At 39.8% G+C, this 22,375-nt stretch overlaps 1 protein-coding gene across 2 annotated transcripts in view; it reads left to right on the top strand.

The window, feature by feature from the left end:
* Positions 1 to 22,375, top strand: part of fbxl17 (F-box and leucine-rich repeat protein 17) — a 706,116-nt gene that overhangs the window by 21,276 nt on the left and 662,465 nt on the right. For both annotated transcript variants that reach the window (XM_059969495.1, XM_059969496.1), the window contains exons 3-4: positions 5,252 to 5,374; positions 13,592 to 13,849. In XM_059969495.1, the coding sequence (XP_059825478.1) occupies positions 5,252 to 5,374; positions 13,592 to 13,849 (381 nt within the window). The remainder of the gene's footprint in view (positions 1 to 5,251; positions 5,375 to 13,591; positions 13,850 to 22,375) is intronic.

Below are 22,375 nucleotides of genomic sequence, written 5' to 3'. Positions count from 1 at the left end.
CAATTATAACTGTGAACCAGATGCCCAATATGTTGACACCACCTGCTCTTCTTGCTGTACTCCAGGGTTCCGAGCGTGTCCAGCAAGGTCCGGGGGGGTTAAACCTCTGGCTGGGGATCACCCTGTTGTGGGTGATAGGGAGCCGGTCCTCAACTTCTCGTCTCCCAGCATGCCCAGTAACTCGCGGATGAATCTGCTCTCAAAATCCTGTCCCTGATCACTGTATTCACCTGGGAAGGCTGTAATAAATGAAATACTTCTCCCAAAACACCTTTGCCGCCATAGTCACCCTCTCGTTCCTGGTAGGAAAAGCCTGATGTAGTGGTCCGTGATGACTAAGACATTCACTGTGTTGCTGGCATCGGGTTCTATTGACAGGAAATCCATACACACCAGGTCCAGAGGCCTTGCACTCTGAAGGTGGGACAAGGGAGCTGCCTGCTGAGACAGTGTCTTCCGCTGTATGCATCGAATGCATGACTTGCAGTGTTCTTCGACCTCCAACTTCATTTGGGGCCGGTAAAACTGGTCTCTGAGCAATCCGTAGGTCTTTTCCACCCCCAAATGTCCAGAATCCATGAAATGATTTCAATGCAATCCTCCGATACTTCTCTGGCAGAACCAGCTGGCAACGCTGGGGTCGGTCTGGGGTGACGTGACCCAGTGTGTGATCTTGTTCTTCAACTCCAACCGAGGCCATTCTCGTAGTAATCGAGGCACCAATGCGTGTTTCGTCTCTCTGCCTGAGCCACGTCTCCCTTTTCGACCGCTGACCAAATGGAACCAATGCCTGGGTCATATCGCTGAGCAACAGCCACTTCCCCAGAACTCAATTCTGGCAGTAGATTTGTCTTCAGACCAGTCAGGTTACAGTAAACTTGAGGGATAGCATCATCAGAATCCCCCAATTGATCCACTGCTTGCTCCTTCCCCTCCTTTCCCTCTGCCTTCGTGGTGATGGCAAACTGACACATGGCCTTCACCCCAGGGGCAGGAATGCTCTCCCACTCCTTGTCCTTGACCATTCCCTCATGTACCCGTCAGGATGAAGCATCAGCATCAACGTTCCTGCTTCCTGGCCGGTACTTCAGACTGAAATCATGGGTAGACAACATTGCCAACCACCGATGGCCTGTGGCATCCAGTTTCACTGAAGGCAGGATATAAGTTAGGGGGTTGTTGTCAAACTTGGCCCATAGAGGTAGTCACTCAGCTTATCCACTGCTGTCCATTTCAACACTAGAAATTCCAACTTGTGCGTGGGATAGTTTTTCTTGCAGAGCGACAGACTCTGGCTGACAAATGCAACGGGCTTCAACCCGGAGCCCTGATCCTGATACAGGATGCCCTCTAAACCCTCTTGGCTGGCATCCATGTGCAGTGCATATGGTAATCAGGGGTCCGCAAAAGCCAGCACTGGTGCCTGGGTGAGCAGCTCCTTCAATGACTGAAAGGTCTCCTCACATTTTGCCTCCCACCTTGGTCCAAAGGGCTCTGATGGGCTAAGATACTCTCCTGTCCTTTCTCCCCTCCCTCCCTTTCTTCCCCGAGGGAGCGTAACTGCACAGAAGCTGATTCAAAGGGTGACTCACTTTTGTGTAGCCTTTCACAAACCTCTGATTGTAACCACAGAACCTGAGGAATGAACGCAGAGTGCTCACAGTCTGGGGTCTTGGCCAGGTGGTAACTGCCTCGATCTCAGCTGGGTCTGTATCTACTCCCTGTGAGACTATGTGCCCAACATAGCTAACAGACGTTTGGCAGAACTGGCACCTGTCCAGGGGAAGTTTTAACCCTTCAGCTATCAGGCAGCCCAGCACCTTCAGCAGCCTCGCTTCATGTTCTTCCAAGGTGGATCCAAATACTATGCGGTCATCCAGGTACACCAATATCTCAAGCAAGTTCGTATCCCCCACCGTCTTCTCCATGACCCGCTGGAAGTTTGCAGGAGCTCCCAAGATGCCCTGTGGCATCCTTTCGAGCTAGAAAAATCCCAGGGGACGTATAAATGCTATTTTCTCTTTATTGGCCTCACTCATGGGGATCTGTTAATACCCACTCCTCAAGTCCAGCAAACTGAACCACTTCGCACCACTCGGGCAGGCCAGCGCGTCTTCAATCTTGGGGACAGTATACTGGTCAGGGATGGTGTGCCTGTTCAGAGTCCTACAGTCCACACACATCTGTACCTTCCCATTCTTCTTTGGGACCACTACTATTGGGAACGCATAGGGGCTTCGGGTCTCGGTGATGATCCCAGCTTCCTTCAACTTACACAAATGTTGCTGAACATTCTCCACCTCTGCAGGGGCCAGTCGCCGCTACCTTTCTCTGAACAGAGTATTCTTAGTCACTCGGATAGTGTGACAGGTGCTCTTGGAACAACCCACATCAAACTTGTCAGTGGAAAAGACACCTTCCAGCTTCAACATCTTCTCTACCAGCCTCCTCTTCTAACCCGCAGGAATCGAGGAGTCCCCAAAGTTGAATGACTCAGCAGTCAACTTTCCCCCTTTTTCTAATAGTTTCTCCCCGGTGTGTCTCACAGGGGCACTAGACATCACTGTCACCAGTAACAAATGCGCCGGGGTATCCTCTGCTTGAAGGTGACCTCCTACTTCGTAGTGTTCTGGACAATCACTGCCATCCTGCGTTCCTGCACAACCAAGGGCTTCTGCAACTCATGCCTCACCAGTACTGGAAGAAGTTGCCTGGGTCTGCAAAATCCACTGATGCAACCTTTCCTTGCTCCTCCCTCTTAATGAGGTGCTTTGCCCACAGAACTACAACTTCGTGTTTCTGTATTTTGCACCAGTCTCTGTAAACTGCAGGGACTGTAGTGCAAGAAAATCCCAGGAGATCAGCAGTTTCTGAGATACTCAACCCAGACCGTCCAGCACCAACAATCGTTCCACAGTCAAAGTCATTTAGACCATGTTTCTTCCCCATTCTGATGTTTGGTCTAAACATTGTGACGTTAACTGCATGTTTTTCTGCATTGAGATGCTGCTACGTGATTGGCTGATTAGGTATTTGCATTAACAAGCAGATGCAATGAATAAAGTCACTACTGCGTGTGTATATATGCTTCCCCTCATATGTATCAATTGTGCTGAATTGGTGATGGTTGAAAGCTTCAGGTAGCTAGATGTAAACATCACCAACAGTTAGTTGTGGTTCAACCACATAGATGCTATGAAGGATAGATTTTATCCTTCTATTAGAAGCTATTTAGTGGACCTCTTGTACAATAAACATGTATTAGAAACATAGAAAATAGGTGCAGGAGTAGGCCATTTGGCCCTTCGAGCCTGCACAGCCATTCAACTTTACAATCTACTACAGCGTTGTCCTTGCACTTATTGTCTACCTGCACTGCATTTTCTCTAACTGTAACACCATAATCTGCATTTGGTTACTGCTTTTTCCTTGTACTGCTCCATGTATTTGTGCTTTGAAATGATCGGTATGGATGTATATGCAAATCAAAGTTTTTTCACTATCTTTGTGCACTCGACAAAAATAAGCTGATTACCAATTATAGGAAGAAGTACAGTTGTCATTTCAGGCCAAGATCCTTTGTCAGGACTAACTGAAAGAAAAGATAGTAAGAGATTTGAAAGTGGAAGGGGGAGGGGGAAATCCGAAATGATAGGAGAAGACAAGAGGTGGAGGGATAAAGCTAAGGGCTGGAAAGTTGATTGGCAAAAGGGATACAGAGCTGGAGAAGGGAAAGTATCATGGGACGGGAGGCCTAGGGAGAAAGAAAGAGGGAGGGGAGCACCAGAGGGAGATGGAGAACAGGCAGAGTGATGGGCAGAAAGAGAGAAACAAAAGGAGGGGGGAAAAATAAATATATCAGGGATGGGGTAAGAAGGGGAGTAGGGGCATTAATGGAAGTTAGGGAAGTCAATGTTCATGCCATCATGTTGGAGGCTACCCATTCGGTATATAAGGTGTTGTTCTTCCAACTTGAGAGTGGCTTCATCTTGTCTCCCGGTGAGACCCGACGCAGACTGGAAGACCGTTTTGCTGAACACCTACGCTCTGTCTGCCAGAGAAAGCAGGATCTCTCAGTGGCCACACATTTTAGTTCCACATCCCATTCCCATTCTGATATGTCTATCCATGGCCTCCTCTACTGTCAAGATGAAGCCACACTCAGGTTGGAGGAACAACAGCTGATATTCCGTTTGGGTAGCCTCCAACCTGATGGCATGAACATTGATTTCTCTAACTTCTGTTAATGCCCCTCCTCCCCTTCTTACCCTATCCCTTATTTATCTATTTATTTATTATTCCACCCCCCTTTTTTCTTTCTTTGCCCCTCTCACAATCACTCCTTGCCTGTTCTCAAACTCCCTCTGGTGCTCCCCTCCCCTTTTTTTCTCGTGTTTGTGTAATTACCAATTACCCTTCTTTCTAACCCTTTAACTCAGAAACATGTAATTTGAGTGGCAGTGTGCTCGGATATTGACTTTGACTTAGTTTTGTACTCTGCAAAGATTTGTTTCTGCAATTTGTGGTGCTTTTTTGTTTTTTTTAAGAATAACTCCCTACACATGTATTGGAAAAAGACAATGCTCTTTTTAAACATGTTACACTGTTATTTCACAAACTGCCCACTGGGTGTAGCTGAAAATCCATTCAAATCATTCATTTCTTCAGAATTGTGCAGTTATAATTTTTAACTTTCATATCTAACATTTTTTTATAATCAGATCTATTGTGTAAAAATTCATCTTAGTGCCTTTCAGTCATCCAACTTCTCTAATATAACCTTTGAGCATTGTTTTAGTTTGCCCCTTCTGACTGTGTTGGACAGTTGTTTGGGTCTTCCCAGGAATTTGATATTGGTGGTCTGTATTTTGAATTCAATTGAAGAATATTTTTAAAATGCATATTAAATTATTGCTTTTAATGCTAGCAGCTGTGGCACTAATCATGTGGGACCGTTCTTGGTATTTTTTTCTTTTTGTTTTTCTTGCAGTTCTAAATTTCTCTCAGTGCATCTTGATGTTTAGGAGCCATATGCTTCATGTGAACACCAGCCTGCTAAGGGAGGAAAATACTGATTTTAACCTTTTAGAAAAATACACATGAAGTTGAAAAATCTAGAAAATGTGTTTGTTTACTTGAACTTTGAATGAAAGCATTGATTATCATCCAGAAATTTTAGAACACATGTTAGAAGCTTCACCCAACATTCTAAATATTAACTGATCAGTGCCTATTTTTAAAAAAATTTCAGGTCTTTGCTCACTTATCTTTGAAGGAAAGATGTCTTTCAGCATCGTTGGTTTGCAAGTACTGGCGTGACCTTGGTCTAGATTTCCAGTTTTGGAAGCAGCTAGATCTCAGTGGACGACAGCAGGTATGGACTTGGTTGTCTTATTTATATAGTTAATCCTGGAGGCCAAGTGAATGTAACATATGAAAAACATTTACTAAATTTGCAGGTTGCATATAACAAGCTTTTACAATAAGAAGGGCTGTGTAAATTTCTATACAAAGATGTGCTCTTCACGTACCAATGACATTTGTAATAAATAATAGGTAGACTTCTTTGCTTGCAAGGTATTTTCAGTGCATCTTGGAAGATAATTTAAAAAATGATAGTATTTCAATTGTTCCTAATAAATATTTGATCATCCTTTTCTTTTGGAAAAGTGAACTGTCTGGGGTAGGGTAGTACGTGTTCAACTCCACAGCTACTCAGTGCTCCCATCAGTAAATGCTGGCTTGGCAATGGTACTCATCCTTGAGAATAAATTAATATCTTTTTAAAATCAACTTGTATAATCAAGTTATGCTTGAAGTTTTGATGAAGGGTCTCGGCCCGATACATTGACTGTTTACTCTTTTCCATAGATGCTGTCTTGCATGCTGAGTTCCTATGGCATTTTGTATGTGCTACCCTAGTAGTTCTATTAGGCTATCATTGTGAACTATTGCACAGGAAAATACCTGCAGTCCTGCTGGATGGAGATGTGCAGGTTTTTGGCTACACATCTCCTGTGCTGTTTTGGTTGTTTGGATGATAAAATTTGATTAATATACATATCTACTGTCCTTGTTTATCTGATTGGCGGAGTACAGGATACCCTGGTGTTTAGCTATAGTGTATCACATTGACTATGGTCATGATGCATTTTTTAAAAAAAGAATTGTGGAATCCTTATGAACAAGAAGGGCATAAGGTTAATTTGGCCCATTGGGGCTCTCTGTAGAAGAGTCCATTGAGAGCCCTTCGCTCAGTCATCTTCTTATTGTCCTACTTATTTCCCTGTAACCTGTTCCCTCACATGTGCCCATTAACATTCCTTTGATTCTGACACCCACCACCCATACTAGGGGTAATTCACAGTTGCCAACTAACTTATCTTTAGGAAGAAATGGGAAACCAGAGAAAACCTACCATCCCAGAGAATATGTGCAGACCCTGCATAGATAGGACTGGAGGCCAGATTTGAATTCTGATCACTGTAGTTATGAGTTTCCTGATTTGAAATAACTTGATTGTAAAAAAAAAAATGCTTTCACTGTTCTTCTATTGAATTCGAATAAAATATGCTCGTGAAATGCAGAAAAAATATTCTGACCACTTACACTCAATATACACAAAAGCGACGAAAGAATTTTTTGTCAAGGATCTGTCTTAAGGAAATTAATAATTAAACTGACAGCTGAATGAAATAGTTTGTGACATACTGAATTAAGTGGAAATTCTCAAATATTTGTTTACAAAATGCTGAAAAGTACTGTAGAGTTGATTTATAAGACATTCAAAATTAGGGTGGTGGAAGCTTTGTGAATTCTGTTTTGCTTTGTGGTTTGAGATGTAGGTTTCCAAGACTTCCCATAAGTGAGAGTATGATATGCTTCCTTTAAATGGTTTATGTTGCCTTCACGCAAGAAATGAAAATATTCATTTGTGGCTTTCCTGTTCTCTCTATTGTGTTGGAAAATATTTGTGGCTTTTCTACTCTGTTCATGTTCTGAAATTCAATAAACAAACTCTTTCAGCCATTCCAGAGTTGAGTTAATTTTATTCCATTCCAAATTGGATTTAAAATACTTTCGTACTGTTCGTTTTGTTAGAGAGCGAGAAGAAACTAGAACATTATGTAGGGGTGGGTGGTGAGGGTTGGGGAGCTAGTTTTCTAGTGCTAATGGGGAAGGTCAAGTGAGGCAATAGGATGAGTGCCTCAGTGGGAATTTAGGAAGGAGAGTAAGAAAATTAGAAGGGCGACTAAGGAATGTGTAACCGAGATAAATGGCAAAGTAAAGCACTGAAGAGGGCAAGAAAAGAAATATGTTAATGACGACATCAGTGACACAGTCAGTTATAGAACCATGCAATGCTGAAGCTAGCATTTCAGCCCGCCATGATCATAATGACCATCAAGTAGTTATCTTGATTTGTCCCATTTTCCATCACTTTATGCTTACCCTTCTATGCCATAGAGCTTCATAGACATGCACAAGTCAGAAATGGATCCTTGACTCAACTTTTCCATTAATGTGTTTTACTGAGCTAGTCCTATTTTCATGCATTTGGCCCACATCCCCCTAAATGTTTTCTGTGCACATACCTGTCCAAATGTCTTTAAAATGTTGTAATTGTACCTACCTCTGTATCTTACTCTGAAAGCTTGTTCTAGCTACACATTACCCTCTGTGTGTGTGGGGCGGGGGGGGGGGGGGTTAAGATTAGCTTTATTTAATACACATTCAGTGAAATGCATCACTTACGCTGAATCAAATTAGCGAGGATTGTGCTGAGCAGCCTGAAGGAGTTGCCATGTTTCCAATGGCAATACAGTATAGCAAGCCCACAGCTCACTAACCCTAATTGTACATCTTTGGAATGTGGGGAGAAACTGGAGAAAACCCCTGCCTTACAAACAGCAGTGGGAACCAACAGCATTATGCTAACCACTGCACTACTGTGCCATTCAGATCCCCTGTAAATCTTTTCTGTCTCACCTGTAAACTTGTGCACTCTAATTTTAGACTCCCCTAAAATGGGAGGAAGTGAATACCTACCCTTTCTATACCATATGCCCTCCATGATTTTATTGATTTCTCAGGTGTGCCCTGAGCCTCCTTTATTTACTCTAGAGAAAACAATCCTAGCCTATCTAGTTGAATAACTTGTCCTCCAGTTTCAGCAACTTCATTGTGAATCTTCTTTGCCCCCTCTGACCAAAGCTATACATAATATTCCGGACGCAGTCTCACCAGTATATTGTACAGCTGTAACTTGACATCCTAATTCTTGTACATGATATTCCATCTGATGAAGGCAATTGTGCCATGTTCTCTACACTGCCTTCACTTTGTCTCATTTTAAGGGAATTGTGTACTTGTATATTTGGTCTTTCTGTTCCACAATTCTTCCTGGTGTACAGTGCCTGTAAAAAGTATTCATCCCCTCCTCCCGGAAGTTTTCATGTTTTTTTGTTTTACAACATTGAATCACAGTGGATTTAATTTGGCTTTTTTGACACTGATCAACAGAAAAAGACTCTTTCATGTTAATGCGAAAATTGATCTCTACAACGTGATCTTAGTTAATAACAAGTATAAAACACTAAATAATTGATTGCATAAGTACTCACCCCCTTCAAGACAGTACTTAGTAGATGCACCTTTGGTAGAAATTGCAGCCTTGAGTGTGTGAATAGATCTCTATCAGCTTTGCACATCTGGACATTGCAATTTTTCCCCATTCTTCTTTACAAGACTGCTCAAGCTATGTCAGATTGCGTGGGGATGATAAGTGAATAGCTCTTTTCAAGTCTAGCCACACATTCTCAATTGGATTGAGGTCTGGACTCGGACTTGGCCACTTTAGGACATGAACCTCATTGTTTTTAAGCCATTGCTGTGTAGCATTGGTTTTATACTTGAGGTCATTGTCTTGCTGGAAAACAAATCTTTTCACATGTCGCAGTTCTTTTGCAGACTGCATCATGTTTTCCTCCAGGATTTTCCTGTATTTTGCTGCATTCATTTTACCCTCTACCTTCACGCACCTTCCAGGACCTGCTGCAGTGAAGCATCACCACCCTGCTTCACGGTAGGGATGGTGTGTTTTTTGATGATGTGCAGTGTTTGGCTAATGCCAAACATAGCGTTTAGTCTGAGGGCTAAAAAGCTCAATTTTGATTTTATCAGATCACAGAACATTCTTCCAGCCAACTTCAGGGTCTCCCACATGCCTTTTGGAAAACTCTAGCATTTCATGTTTTTTTTCCAACAGTGGCTTTCTCTTTGCCACTTTCCCAGAAAGCTGCCACTGGTGAAGTATCCAGGCAACAGTTATTGTACGATACACACAATCACTCATCTCAGCCACTGAAGCTTGTAACTCCTCCAGAGTTATCATAGGTCTCTTGATGGCCTCCCTCACTAGTCCCCTTCTTGCATGGCCACCCAGTTTTCGAGGATGACCTGCTGTAGGCAGATTTACTGTTGTGTTATATTCTTTCCATTTCTTGATGATTTTTAACTGGGATATTCAGTGACTTGGAAATTTTCTTGCATCCATCCTCTGACTTGACCATTTCAATAACCTTTTCGTGGAGTTACTTGGAGTGTTCTTTTGTCTTGATGTCTGGTTTTTGTCAGTATACTGATTCATCAGCAGTTGGACCTTCCAGATACAGGTGTATTTTTACTACAATCAATTGAAACACCTTACCTGCACACAGTGATCTCCATTTAACTAATTATGTGACTTCTAAAGCCAATTGGCTGCACCAGTGATAATTTGGTATGTCATATTAAATGGAGTGAATACTTCTGCAATCAACTATTTTGTGTTTTAGTTGTAATTTAGTTCACTTTGTAGAGATCTGTTTTCACTTTGACACAAAAAGGTCTTTTTCTGTTGATTAGTGTCAAGAGAGCCAAATTAAATCCACTGTGATTCAATGTTGTAAAACAATAGAACATGAAAGGGGGAATGAATGCTTTTTATAGGCACTCTGTGACTGTTTGTACTGTGTTTCGTACCTTGTCCCTGGAGTAATGCTGTTTTGTTTAGCTGTATTCATGGGTATTCATATATGGTTGAGTAACAATTAAACATGAACTTCCCAGAGACCAATTTTCCCCACTCTCTCAGTTGATCTAGATCCAGCTGTTACCTTAAACAACCTCATCACTGTCCACTGCACCATAACATTTGCAGACTTTTTAAATCATGGAAACCTTTGATGCGGGGTGGGGAACGATGAGCTTGTTCGAATCTAGACTTACCCAAATTGTTAATGTATATGACAGACTTCAGTGGATCCAGCACCACTCTCTGCAGCATGCTAATAAGTATAGGCCTACTATCTGAAAAGCAACTCTGCACTAAAGTCCATGTAGACAAAGTGTACCGCCCTACCCTGGATGATCTTCTTGGTTACGTTTTGGGAGAAAAATACTCAATCCATTTGAATTCTAGACACTTGTGAGAGTGCTCTACCACTCACTCAGACATGCTTTCTAGATTCTGACCACCTTTGGATGAAGACCTCAAACCCATTCTTTTACCCCAAACCTATGTCCTCTGGTCATCTACTGTGAAGAAAATTATCTTAATATGTACTCCATCTGCGCTCCTCATAAACTAATAAATCTCTTATGTTCTGCTACTTTCTCCTCTATTTCAAAGAAACAAACCCAGCCTATTCAGTCTCTCAAACATTCCATTTTAGGCATTGTCACCTCCACAACCCCTCTAGTGTATTTGTATCCTGCCTATAGTGCTGTAATGACAGTACTCTATCAGTGGCCAAATGAAATTTTCACTTAATCCCTGCTTTTATATGCTGTGCCCTGTCTAATGAAGGCATGCCTTCCTTATCTACCTTTACTGCTTTCAGGTACCTTGTACATCAGTAACTCTTGTTTCTCAATGCCTTGAGGCTCTGTCATTGATTGGGCTAGCCCAGGGGTCAGCAACCTTTACCACTGAAAGAGCCACTTGGACCCGTTTCCCACAGAAAAGAAAACACTGGGAGCCGCAAAACCCGTTTGACATTTAAAATGAAATAACACTGCATATAACGTTTTGTTTTGCCTTTATGCTATGTATAAACAAACTATAATGTGTTGCATTTATGAAATTGATGAACTCCTGCAGAGAAAACGAAATTACATTTCTGCATGCAACAAAAACATTTTGAACTCCGAAAAAAAGACGTTGGGTTGAAGGTTACTTTTAAGTAAAATACTCAATGTCTATTTGAGTCCTTCTTGTATTTATGAAAAACGCCAAACTTAAATTTGCCGCCAGCAGCAAACCAAAAATAACGTCAGCCAGCTGTCAACCTGAAAAATAAAAGGACTATTTCACTGAACAATGAAAACATATGAATATACGTAAAATAATAGGCAATTAAAATATTTATCATACTTGGTCAGGTTGACTCTCACCTGACAATGCAGTCGTGTTCAGTAGGGATGGATCGATGCTTAGGGGAGTGACCGGGAAGGATAATGTGTTTTTTTCCTCTCTGAACTCACAGAAGCGTTTCCCAAATGATGTTTGCATTGCGATGATTGCAGAATGTAAATACTCCGAATTTATCATGTCGTGACCTTGTTTGAACTCTCTCAAATTGGGGAAGTGAGACAATGTGCCTTTCTGTAAATCTCTGGCAAGCAACGTCAACTTGCGCTCGAATGCCAAAACATCCTCCAACATGTGCAGGGCTGTACGTCCTTACCCCGTTGAAGAGCTGTGTTCAGCGTGTTCAGGTGCGCTGTCATGTCTTCCATGAAGTGTAGCTTTTCCAGCCACTCTGGCTGTTCCAGCTCAGGAAAGTTGAGCCCTTTGCTGCCCAGGAAAGTTTTCACTTCTTCCAGACACGCGACAAACCGTTTCAGCACCTCCCCTCTGGACAGCCAGCGATAAAAACACGTTGTAGTGGTGTGCTACACGCAGTCAGTAAACTGCAGTCAAAGATAGCTTTATTCGAACTAAACAGCCTTGCTTTTAAGCCTCCCTCAATCCGCCCCCCATGGGCGTGGATGCTGCAAAAGACACGTACTCACAAACCCCCGTAGGCTATCTCCCTTAGCCTGAACGCTGGCTAATTGTGAGCCGGTTCGGATGTGTCAGGAAATGGGTCGGCACAACGTCTTATTTAGATTGTACAAGATCACCATAATCTTCAAATTTAGAATTACATTTCAAAATCTAACAAACTAACATAAAATACATTTTAATTAAATACTGACCATGTAGCGGTGTGCTACACGCAACGCTAAAATTACGACACGGAGTCGGTAACTGCAGTCGAAGGATAAAACTTTATTCGAAATCTTCAGCCTCACTTTTAAGCCTCCCTCAACCTGCCCCCCATGGCGCAGAGGCTCCAAAGCTCTGTGCTCGCAAACCCCCGTAGGCTATCTAATTGTGAGTCGGTTCGGATGTGCCAGGAAAGGGTCGCCACAACCAATTATTTCCCAAAGCAACAGGGAGCCGCAGCACAGACGTAAAAGAGCCACATGTGGCTCCGGAGCCGCGGGTTGCCGACCCCCGGGCTAACCTGTCCTTGTTAATCCTCTTTAAATGCATGACTGAGCATTTATCAGGGTTAATTTCCAGCTCTCATTGCTCTGGCTGCTGTATTGCTCTCCTCATATAACCAGTGATGCACATTTTTGTGTTACGTGCATGTTGACTGACCACACCTCTTACATTTGCATCTTAATGTATACAATGTAGGGTTACACTACTGATCATTACGCTACACCATTAGTCAAAGCCTTCCAGTCACAAGAACAATCCTCTATTACTATTCCTGGCCTCCTTGTTGTTCCAATTTTATATCCAATTTGCTGATTTGTCCTGAATCCTATGTATTCATTTAGTACTTTATTGAAGTTCTTCATATATAGCCCTACTTAAATCAATACATTGAAGATTTATTTTTGATTGGTTGGACAAAATCTTTTCATAATAAAAAAATTATGCTGGGTATGATTAATCCCTGTCTTTCAATGTATAGATTAATCTTGTCTGTGAGGAAAATTTTCCTATAATCTTCTTAACACGGAAGTAGACATACTTATTTATCCCAGCTCTCTGTGAATAAAATACCTCTATTACTCTCCTGCAGTTTGGACCTCACCTAAGACCAGTGAAGGCTTAAAATTCTTTGTCAAAATGACTGCAATTTCCTCCCCAAAACAGAAACAGAATCCTTGTCTAGCAGATTCAGATGCAACTAAACTAGCCCTGAGGATTTATCCACAAAGCCGCCTCTTCCATTTTAATGGTAACTTGTTCCAGAATTTTACTTTCTGACTTCACCCACAACATGAACCTTCAGGAAATAATGTTATTTAAAAAAAATATAGCTCTGTAATATATTGTATGTTCACTTGATAGCAGTTGTTCTTATTTTGCTATGGGTTCTTTTGTCCTTGAAGATGTTTTCTTTAAGCTCTGGGAAAGAAAAGTTCCAAAATGAAATTAAACAGATTGTATTTGTTCTTAAACTTGTATTGAAAAGATAATAACTGGACTCCACTTTGTTTGCTTATGGTTAAAATAAATTATATTTTTCTTGTTTCTTGACAGATCACTGATGATGTACTCAAGCGAATTGCATCCAAAAACAGGAACCGAATCCAAATTAATATATCTGATTGTCGAAATATCTCTGACACTGGAGTGAGTTCCATAGCTATGCAGAGCCCAGGTCTGCAGAAATATATAGCATATCGATGCAAGCAACTTAGTGACATTTCCCTCATTGCAATAGCATGCCATTGCCCTTTTTTGCAGAAAGTGCATGTTGGAAACCAGGACAAGCTTACAGATGAATCTTTAAAACAGGTATTAATTTTATTATTATTAAATTTTCAATTTGAAACCTTTTTTATGAATTTCATTAATCTATTATATGCTTTAATTATATTTTAATCCTTGCCAGGCATTTTAGAACCATGGTATTAGGTGAACATGTTCATAGTATAGTAGTAGTTTGATTGGCAATAAAAGGGTATTTCATTCACTTGGTACTGCATTAGCTTAATTAAATTAAATATTATTGTTTGATATAATTACCGGGCACAAGGAATGTTTCTAGTGTGCTGTTTCATGAAATGAAAGAATAGATTAGGTTGTATCTGCAAACTAATGTGTTGCTGCGATTGAGTTCTTTGATGACAACCACTTTCTCCACAGTTCCCACGTACTCTAACTTCCTTATGGATCAAATATCGGTCAATCTGTCACATTTCAATAAATAGCTCTTTAGGAAAGCGAATTCCAGCCTCCTGAAGGAAGAAGTGCTCTACTCACACCTGGAAACTGTGGTCTTATTAGGGATAGTCAGAATGTCTTTGTGGAAGTGTGATTGTGCATTACAAACTTGACTGAGTTATTTGAGGAGATAACAAAGATTATTTACGAGGGCAGGCCAGTGTAGGTCGTTTCAAAGCTCAAAGTAAATTTTATTATCAGAGTATATATGTGTCACCACAAACAACTGTGAAATTATTTTCCTGTGGGCATACACAGCAAATTTTCGCTATAACGTGATCAATGAAAGATCAAGTAGAGTGTAGAAGTCATCATACTGTGCAAAAACAAATATAAATAAATAAAAAGAGCATGAAATAATAAGGTAAAGTGACCTTAAAGTGAGACCACTGGTTGTGAGACCATCTCAATGGATAGGCGTAACTCTTTTGTCCTAGAGCCTGATGGTTATGGAGTGGTAACTGTTAATGAACCTGGTGGTGCTCTTGTACCTTCACCCTGATGGCAGCTGTGAGTAAAGAGCATCCCCTGAGTGGTGAGGATCTCTGATGATAGATTCTGCTCTCCTATGACAGCATTTCTTACAATGTGGACTTTAGTAAAACTTTTGATAAGGTTCATTATGGCAACCTGATCTGCAGGTAGTGGTGCATGAGATCCATGGAGTCTTGGTAGAATGGATTCAAAATTGGTTTAGCCCGAGAAGACAATGACCAGTGTAGTTCCACAAGTATCAGTGCTAGGATCTCTGTGGTTTGTGATATACGCATGTACTTGGACAGAAAATGCTCTGTGGGATGATTAGTAAGTTTGCAGATGACACAAAAAATGGTGGAGCTGTATGTAGTGAGCAAGATTGTCAAAGAATCCAGCAGAATGCAGACTAGTTAGAAATGTGGGCCAAGACATTGCAGATGGAATTTAAACCAGTTAACTATGTGGTGTTGAACTTTCGGAGCTCCAATATAAGGTGAGAGGGGGTAGTTTAAAAGAGATTTACAAGGCAAATATTTGCTCAGTGGCAGGTACCTGCATGTATTGCTAGGGGAGATGGTGGAAGAAACTAAATTACGGACTTTCAAGTGGCATTTAGGTAGACACAATGAACCTGAAGGGAATGCAAGGATATCCAGTAGATCACATGCAGACTGATGTGATTAGTTAAAATTGGTATGGTCAGCACAGATAGTGTGGGTTGAGGAGCTTGTTTCTTTGCTGTACAGTCCAATGTTTTAATTTTAATCTCCATTTTAAATAGGTAATCTCATATTCTGAAATTCCGTTTTCTGGATCTCAAATGGGGAAAGGAATCTCTCAGTAACCACTAAATTCTCCTGTATTATTTCAGTAAGATCGCCTCTAATTTTTCTAAGCTCCAAAAAATATAAACCTAAGCTATTCAGCTGTTCTTCACATACCAAACACTTCATCACCAGGAATCAACTTTAGATGCAAATACATCCTTCTTTTGAATTATTTTTTAATTAAAAAAATTATTTTTTCACCAGTGTAGTGTAAAGTTGGATCAAAACTTTTCAACTTTTCTGTTCTAAGTCTCTTGGTGTTAAAGGCCTGCTCCCCATTGGCCTTCCTAAATACATGCAGTAACTACATCAAACCCTTTATGCTTCATGCAGCTGGACCCCTAAGATCCCTTTGTACCGCAAGAATTTGTAACTCTTGTGGTCTTGTGGCATAGAAGGAGGTCAAATGAGACCTTGAGTTTATGTCTGTTCATGGAACAATCGAAATACCTTATTTTTCTTACTTGCATCTAAATTCCACCCTTATTCTCTCATCAATCACCCACATGAGGGATAAATTACAGTAGCCAATTAACATCAACCAGTTTGTAACTGAAGTGGAAGCAAACTGGAACATCTGGAGAAAACATTGAATTGAATTGACTTTATTACTTACATCCTTCGTATACATGAGTAAAAATTTTTACGTTATGTCTCCATCAAAATGTGCAGCGTGCAATTTGTAGTAATTTATATTATGTACAACAGGATAGTCAGTATAACATAGAAATACAATTGCATAAGCATGAATTAAGCCGTCTGATTCAATAATTAGAATGTGCAAACTTCTTACAGATAGCATTAGAGGTCAGGGTCATACCTGGGTCATCAGAACCAGAAAACAGCAGCCTATTGTGTCACTGTGCAACCAAAAATAGTAATAATTGATATTTAATACTGTAAAAGTGGATAATCTTCAATGTTCCATTTTGTACTTCACCTGCTAATTAACCATCTGCTGAGCCTTTGTCTTTTGTAAGTTCTTTGTGTCCTCCTCACAACTACCTAACCCATCTGTCAAGTCAAGTTACTTTAATTGTCATTTCAACCTTAACTGCTGGTACAATACACAGTAAAAACGAAACAATGTTCCTCCAGGACCATGGTGCTACATGAAACAACACAAAACTAGATCAGACTTCAGACCTACATGGGACTACATAAAGTACACAAAACAGTGCAAGACAATACAATAATTAATAAACAAGACAATAGGCACAGTAAAGGTTAAATTACGATATAATAATAAATGATGTAAATGTAAATGATACAAATGTCTTTGTATCATTTAGCGGCAAAGCATTCGGACCTAAATTATAAATCGTTAAATCCCCAGCATTGATCCCCGTGGCATTCTACTAGTCATTGCTGACTGATCTAAGAATTTGACCTGAAACTGTTTTCTGTTTTTCCACTATTCTAACCATGCTAATACAGTGGATTCCGGTAAATTGGGGCATATTGGGGCCAGTACATTTTGGCCTTGTTAAATGGCTGCCTCAATTAGCTGAAGCTTCATGGAAATAGTTAACAAAGTATTTAAAAAACAGACAAACTACTATTTAACCGAGAAACAAATTATGTATTTATATGAAATACAGACAAATTAGAACATGACTAATAGTACTACAGTACTATAAAGCTGTGTATTAGTTTCTAATAACTACTGACAGAGGAATACATCCGGGGACAACTCATTAACCAGCTCTGTGATTGCCTGTACAGAAATTGCATGAGTTAAGTTGGCGACGTGCTGGCCGGAGCTCCTGCTGAGCTCGTCACACCCTGGGCCTGCCTGATAGGGAAAATCCGACCTTCATTGACTTCCATTGGCAATTTGTTAACTGGCTACTGTGTTTTTTTGATTGTAAATGATCAAAATCAGTGCAGACATCTCCTGCAGATATGGACTACCTTCATACAGTACTCTCAATGATTGCATTCTCCAAATCTTCTTTTACATTGTAACATTCATACCTTCAAATTCTGAAATAGTGGAATCATTTTATTTTCACTTCCATCTGTTTCTGGTGTCTTCAAGCCTGAATGTTTGAAACTGCATGGAGCAAATCAGTCCTGAATTGTCTCTTTGTTTATTTCTCGCCAACTATCAGTGACAAAAATAACTTTTTTTGAACACAAACACACACAACTGATGTAATTCAGAAACTGTTTGCTCAAAGCACAGTATAGTATCTAATGGCACACAAGTGCATGTGACTAATGTTGGTTAGAAACTGTTTGCCAACCTTCTCCTGTCCCAATTAATCGCATAGTGTCCCAAAAAAAATGAGGGAAATCCTGACTCTTTTCTTGATTAGTCGTTGTTCTTCAAGAGTTATCCCAAACAAGTGACTGCCCTGATTAACTGATGGTCTAGTTCACCAGAATCCTCTGTATATTATCTCTAATGGTAACATTTTGGGAAGTAACCTTTCAATCAACACTTTTATCAAACACCATCTGGAAATCAAGGTACACTATACCTACTTGTTTCCATTTGTTTTGTCTTCAAATTTTTTTTGCAGATTTGTCAAATACAATTTTCCTTTCATACAACAATGACTCTGTTTGTTTGTGTTTTGTTAACTGGTTTGCCATTTGCTCTTTTTTGCTGCCTCCTGTTCTTGACAAGCAGTTTTATACATATGATTCTTCTATTCTCTGGGATCTCCGCAGAATACAAGGAAATTTTGTAGTTGAAAAACTTGATGTCTACTATCTCCACAGTCACTTCCTTTAAGATTCAAGCATGCAGACCATTAGGTGTCTCGGCTTAGTTGGCATTTGGCCCCTTTAGTTAGCTTATCAAAGGATAATAAAAAAAATTCCAGAGGCTGAAAATCTGAAACAAAATCTTGCTGAGGTTTTGCAGCATTTTCTGTTTTTTTTGCTTCAGTTCATATGGTATTTTTTCCTTTTAAGTCACTCTTGTTAACTTCCTTCCAAACCACTATTTCTTGATATCATTGTTATTAGCATCTTCCCTCTGGGTCTAGTAGGAAATAATAATTTAGAATCTGTCTTTTCTCTGCTTTCCAAGATCTTTCTCTGTCTGATCCTGTTAACAAATTGGCTTTATTTGTCGTATGTACATCGACACAGCAAAACATGCAATGGAATGTGCTGTTTTCATTCGAATCAAATTGGCGAGGATTATGCTGGTGTCAGCAAACAAATATTGTTTCTAGCGGAAACGTAACACGCCCACTACATACTGACCCCCAGCTACCCATCTTTGGAATTTGGAAGGAAGTCGGAGCACCTGGTTGGAAACCCATGTGGTCATAGGGAGAATGTTTAAAATCTTCACATACAGGGGTGGGAATTGAACTCCAGTCGGTGATTGCTGGCGCTGTTAATGTATTGCATTAACTACTACACTACCATTTAAGGAACCAGCATTTACTTTATCCATTCTTCTTCTTTAAAAATCACAGAAGCTCTTTATATCCAGTTTGCCTTCTTTTGCAAACTTATCCCGCTAATATTTATTTGTCCAGATGAATGCTCGGTCTGGGTTGTTTCCATGAGAGCTTGTGTGCGAAAGTGACCCGTATTTTTGGTCTCCCTGAAGCAACAAGTTTTAAGTACAAAAGCATCTAAGAATTGGTGCCAGTAAATCAAAAGGAATTCTGTACATTGGTTAGAAGGAAAGCTGATTTTACAAAGCATGGTACACTATGTAGCCAAAGAAATGTTTTTCCGGATATCAAGAGTTTTTTTTAACGCTTAAGACAATGTAGCTTATTTCACCTTTGTTCTTAAGGAAATGCACTCATTATAAATATTTTGGAAAATGTTCAAAAACTTTCATTATGTTTGCAAACTAAATTTTCTTATTAAAGAACTTCACTTTTCAAATTGTAGACTTGATATTTTATTGTTTTATAATTTAAAAACTTGTAAATAAAAGGCTGAACTTGTGTCTTGTTTTGTAAATGAATATTAGCTCATATTTTTCTTAAATTTGTAGATTGTACAAATTTATGAGTGTTCAAATTTTGTACAAATTTATGGGTGTTGAAATTTTGTGAGTTGTGTGTCCTCATTTAGTGAATACTAGATATAGTATGGGAAACCTAGCTTTGATGTTTAAGCTGTATTCAGTTTGTAAGTTAAACGTGGGATAATGTCTGTATGTGTTTCAGAGGTTGGAACCCCCTACTAATGTTGTGAAAAAAAAAGAACACAACATTACCCCCCTCTGTTGTATGGGTCATGGCAATCGCCACGATTACACTCGTGAATCCCGCAGTAATCGATCCAAAGCTTCCCAGCCCTCCCGCAACATAAAAAAGTATATATATAAAAAGAAAAAAAATACTATTCTCAATTAATATTTCTGAAATTTTGCTTTTCTCCCCTGTATCATCCTTAAATGTCCATCACTTCCATTCACTGTCTCTATCTTCATCTTTAATCCATTACGCTTGGAAGTCTCTATGTGTAATTAGTGAATAAATGGAAGTTTTTGTGCGAACTCCTCCGCTTCTTGATAATCGGTAAAAAATCATCTTTTTCCCTCCTCCAAAAAAATTATTAGTGTTGCTGGGTGACGCATTATAAATTTATAACTTTTTCCCATAAGACTTTTTTCGTTGGGTTAAATTCCTTCTTTCTCTTCAAAAGTTTATAATTTATATCAGGATAAAAAAGAACTGCCTTCCCTGCTATCATCAATGGCCCGTTTCTCTTTTTGGCACATTGGGCAGCGGCCTTCAGGATCTTTTCTTTATCTTGGTATCTTAAGCATTTTATCAAAATTGATCGTGGATTTTGATCAGCTTGAGGTCTTGACCTTAAGGCTCTATGAGCCCTTTCAATCTCTATTAGAGTTTCTCCTTCCATTTCCAATTTTTCAGGGATCCATTTTTGAAAAAAATTTATTGGATCTTCTCCTTCTGTATCATCTTTAAGTCCAACAATTTTAATATTGTTTCATCTACTAAAATTTTCAAGCTTATCAATTTTTTTCATTGTTTTCTTTCTGATGACCAGGCAGTAGTATCATTTTCCATTTTATTCATTCTTTCAACTATGTCTTCCGTTGTAGTTTCCAAATCTATAATTCTCTTTTCCATTTTTTCCTGTCTTTTTGTCATTTTATCAAACATAATCTCCATATTTGTCATTTTGATTACTTTTAATGCGCCTAATTTAAGCATTATTTGCATCAAAGTCTTTTTTATATTTCCAGAAAAACTTTTACCTCCATCTTCGTCTGATTTTTCCAGAGAATCTGACTCTCCCTCAGATTCACTTTCACTTTCGGTTTCAATCGTAACTGGGATTTGTAGTTCTGGTTGCTCTCGTTTGCGCATGCTCCTTCCTTCACGTTTGCACAGTTCTCGTTGGTCTTTTTCTTTACGATTGATCGATGCTGCCGCAGTTTCCTGTTCTGTATCACCAGAGGTGAAATGTACCTGAGCCCGTGGTTCTTTGGCAGAAGTGGGCCTTGATTCTGTTCCAACTTGCGTTGTCTTCACAGTAGTAGTTTTCTTCATCTTCTGTTTGTGAGGCATAACTTGAAACAATCCGGAGTAGTTTATAAGTAACTTTTAGAAAGTATTGACTAACTTTTCTTCACTTAAACATTAATTTATTGATTTTTTTACAGGAGAGCTGGGTTCCAGCGTCTCAATCCTACGTCATCACGTGACGTCCCCCTCCACAGTGACATTATTGCCAGTGTTGACATTGTTTAGAGTCATTACCATAAGCCAGCATCCACAGAGACATTACAGACAGTGTTATAATATTGTATAGAAAGATTAATTGGCAAGTGCAGAAAGCACTTGAAGTGAAAGAGACATTTGTCCACATGTTTTATAAAGCACATTATGGCTACTGTATGCATAAGAGATTTTAATTTAAAGAGATAAAGAGATTATTTAGATGTAAAGATCTTCTGATAATTTTAGTAAATCATGGCTATGATTTTTGATAAAACATTTAATTCAAATGGCAGTCTAAACTTCCTATAGGCAAGATTGAGAACAGTGATGGCAAATTGACATTCCTTTATGAGAAACGGTTAATAGTTAAAAGTAATTCTACAACAGTATAGTGAGAACATGCTCTCTTATGTAAAGCAAATATACCTCTCCCGAATTCAAAGGATCATTTTAGACTTCCCCTTTCCTTAATGCTGTTAGGTGCCATAATCCATGTTTAATTCTGACGCTGGATGCTGTCGTGTGTAATGTAATAGATCTTGTCATACTGTATAGCCTTCCTCTCAATGTTATGGTTTCTTCCCACATCCCAACTATATGCTAGTATGTTCCAAATATCATCTTCCAAAAATTGTAAGAAATACGAGAAATGCAAATTCAGAAGAATAGATGTATAGGTATGACAAGAAAACCGGCAGATGTTGGAAATTCAAGCAACACATACAAAATGCTGGAGGAACTCAGCAGGCCAGGAAGCATCTATGGAAAAGGGTAAACAGGATACAGTATTTTGGGCTGAGATCCTTCATCAAGACTGGGGAAAAAAAGGTGAGAAGTTAGATCAAGAAGGTGATGGGTGAAATTGGGAGGTGGAAAGGTGTAAAGTTAAAGGGCTGGGCAGCTGATACGTAAAAGAGATAAAGAGCTGGAGAAGGGGGAATCTGATTGGAGAGTGTTGAAGACAATGGAAGAGAGGGAAGGGGGAGGAACACCAAAAGGAGGTAGTAGAGGAAGTCATGGATTGGCATATCATAATGGGAAGTAGAATTGAAGTGGGATGCCACCGGGAGATCCAGCTTTCTCTGGTGGACAGAGTGTAGGTGCTTTGCAAAGTA

The sequence above is a fragment of the Hypanus sabinus genome, chromosome 5 (genome assembly GCF_030144855.1).
Source record: "Hypanus sabinus isolate sHypSab1 chromosome 5, sHypSab1.hap1, whole genome shotgun sequence".
NCBI classification, from domain to species: Eukaryota; Metazoa; Chordata; class Chondrichthyes; order Myliobatiformes; family Dasyatidae; genus Hypanus; species Hypanus sabinus.
The sequence above is the reverse complement of the archived record's forward strand: the minus strand, read 5'-3'. Positions and strand labels throughout refer to the sequence as shown.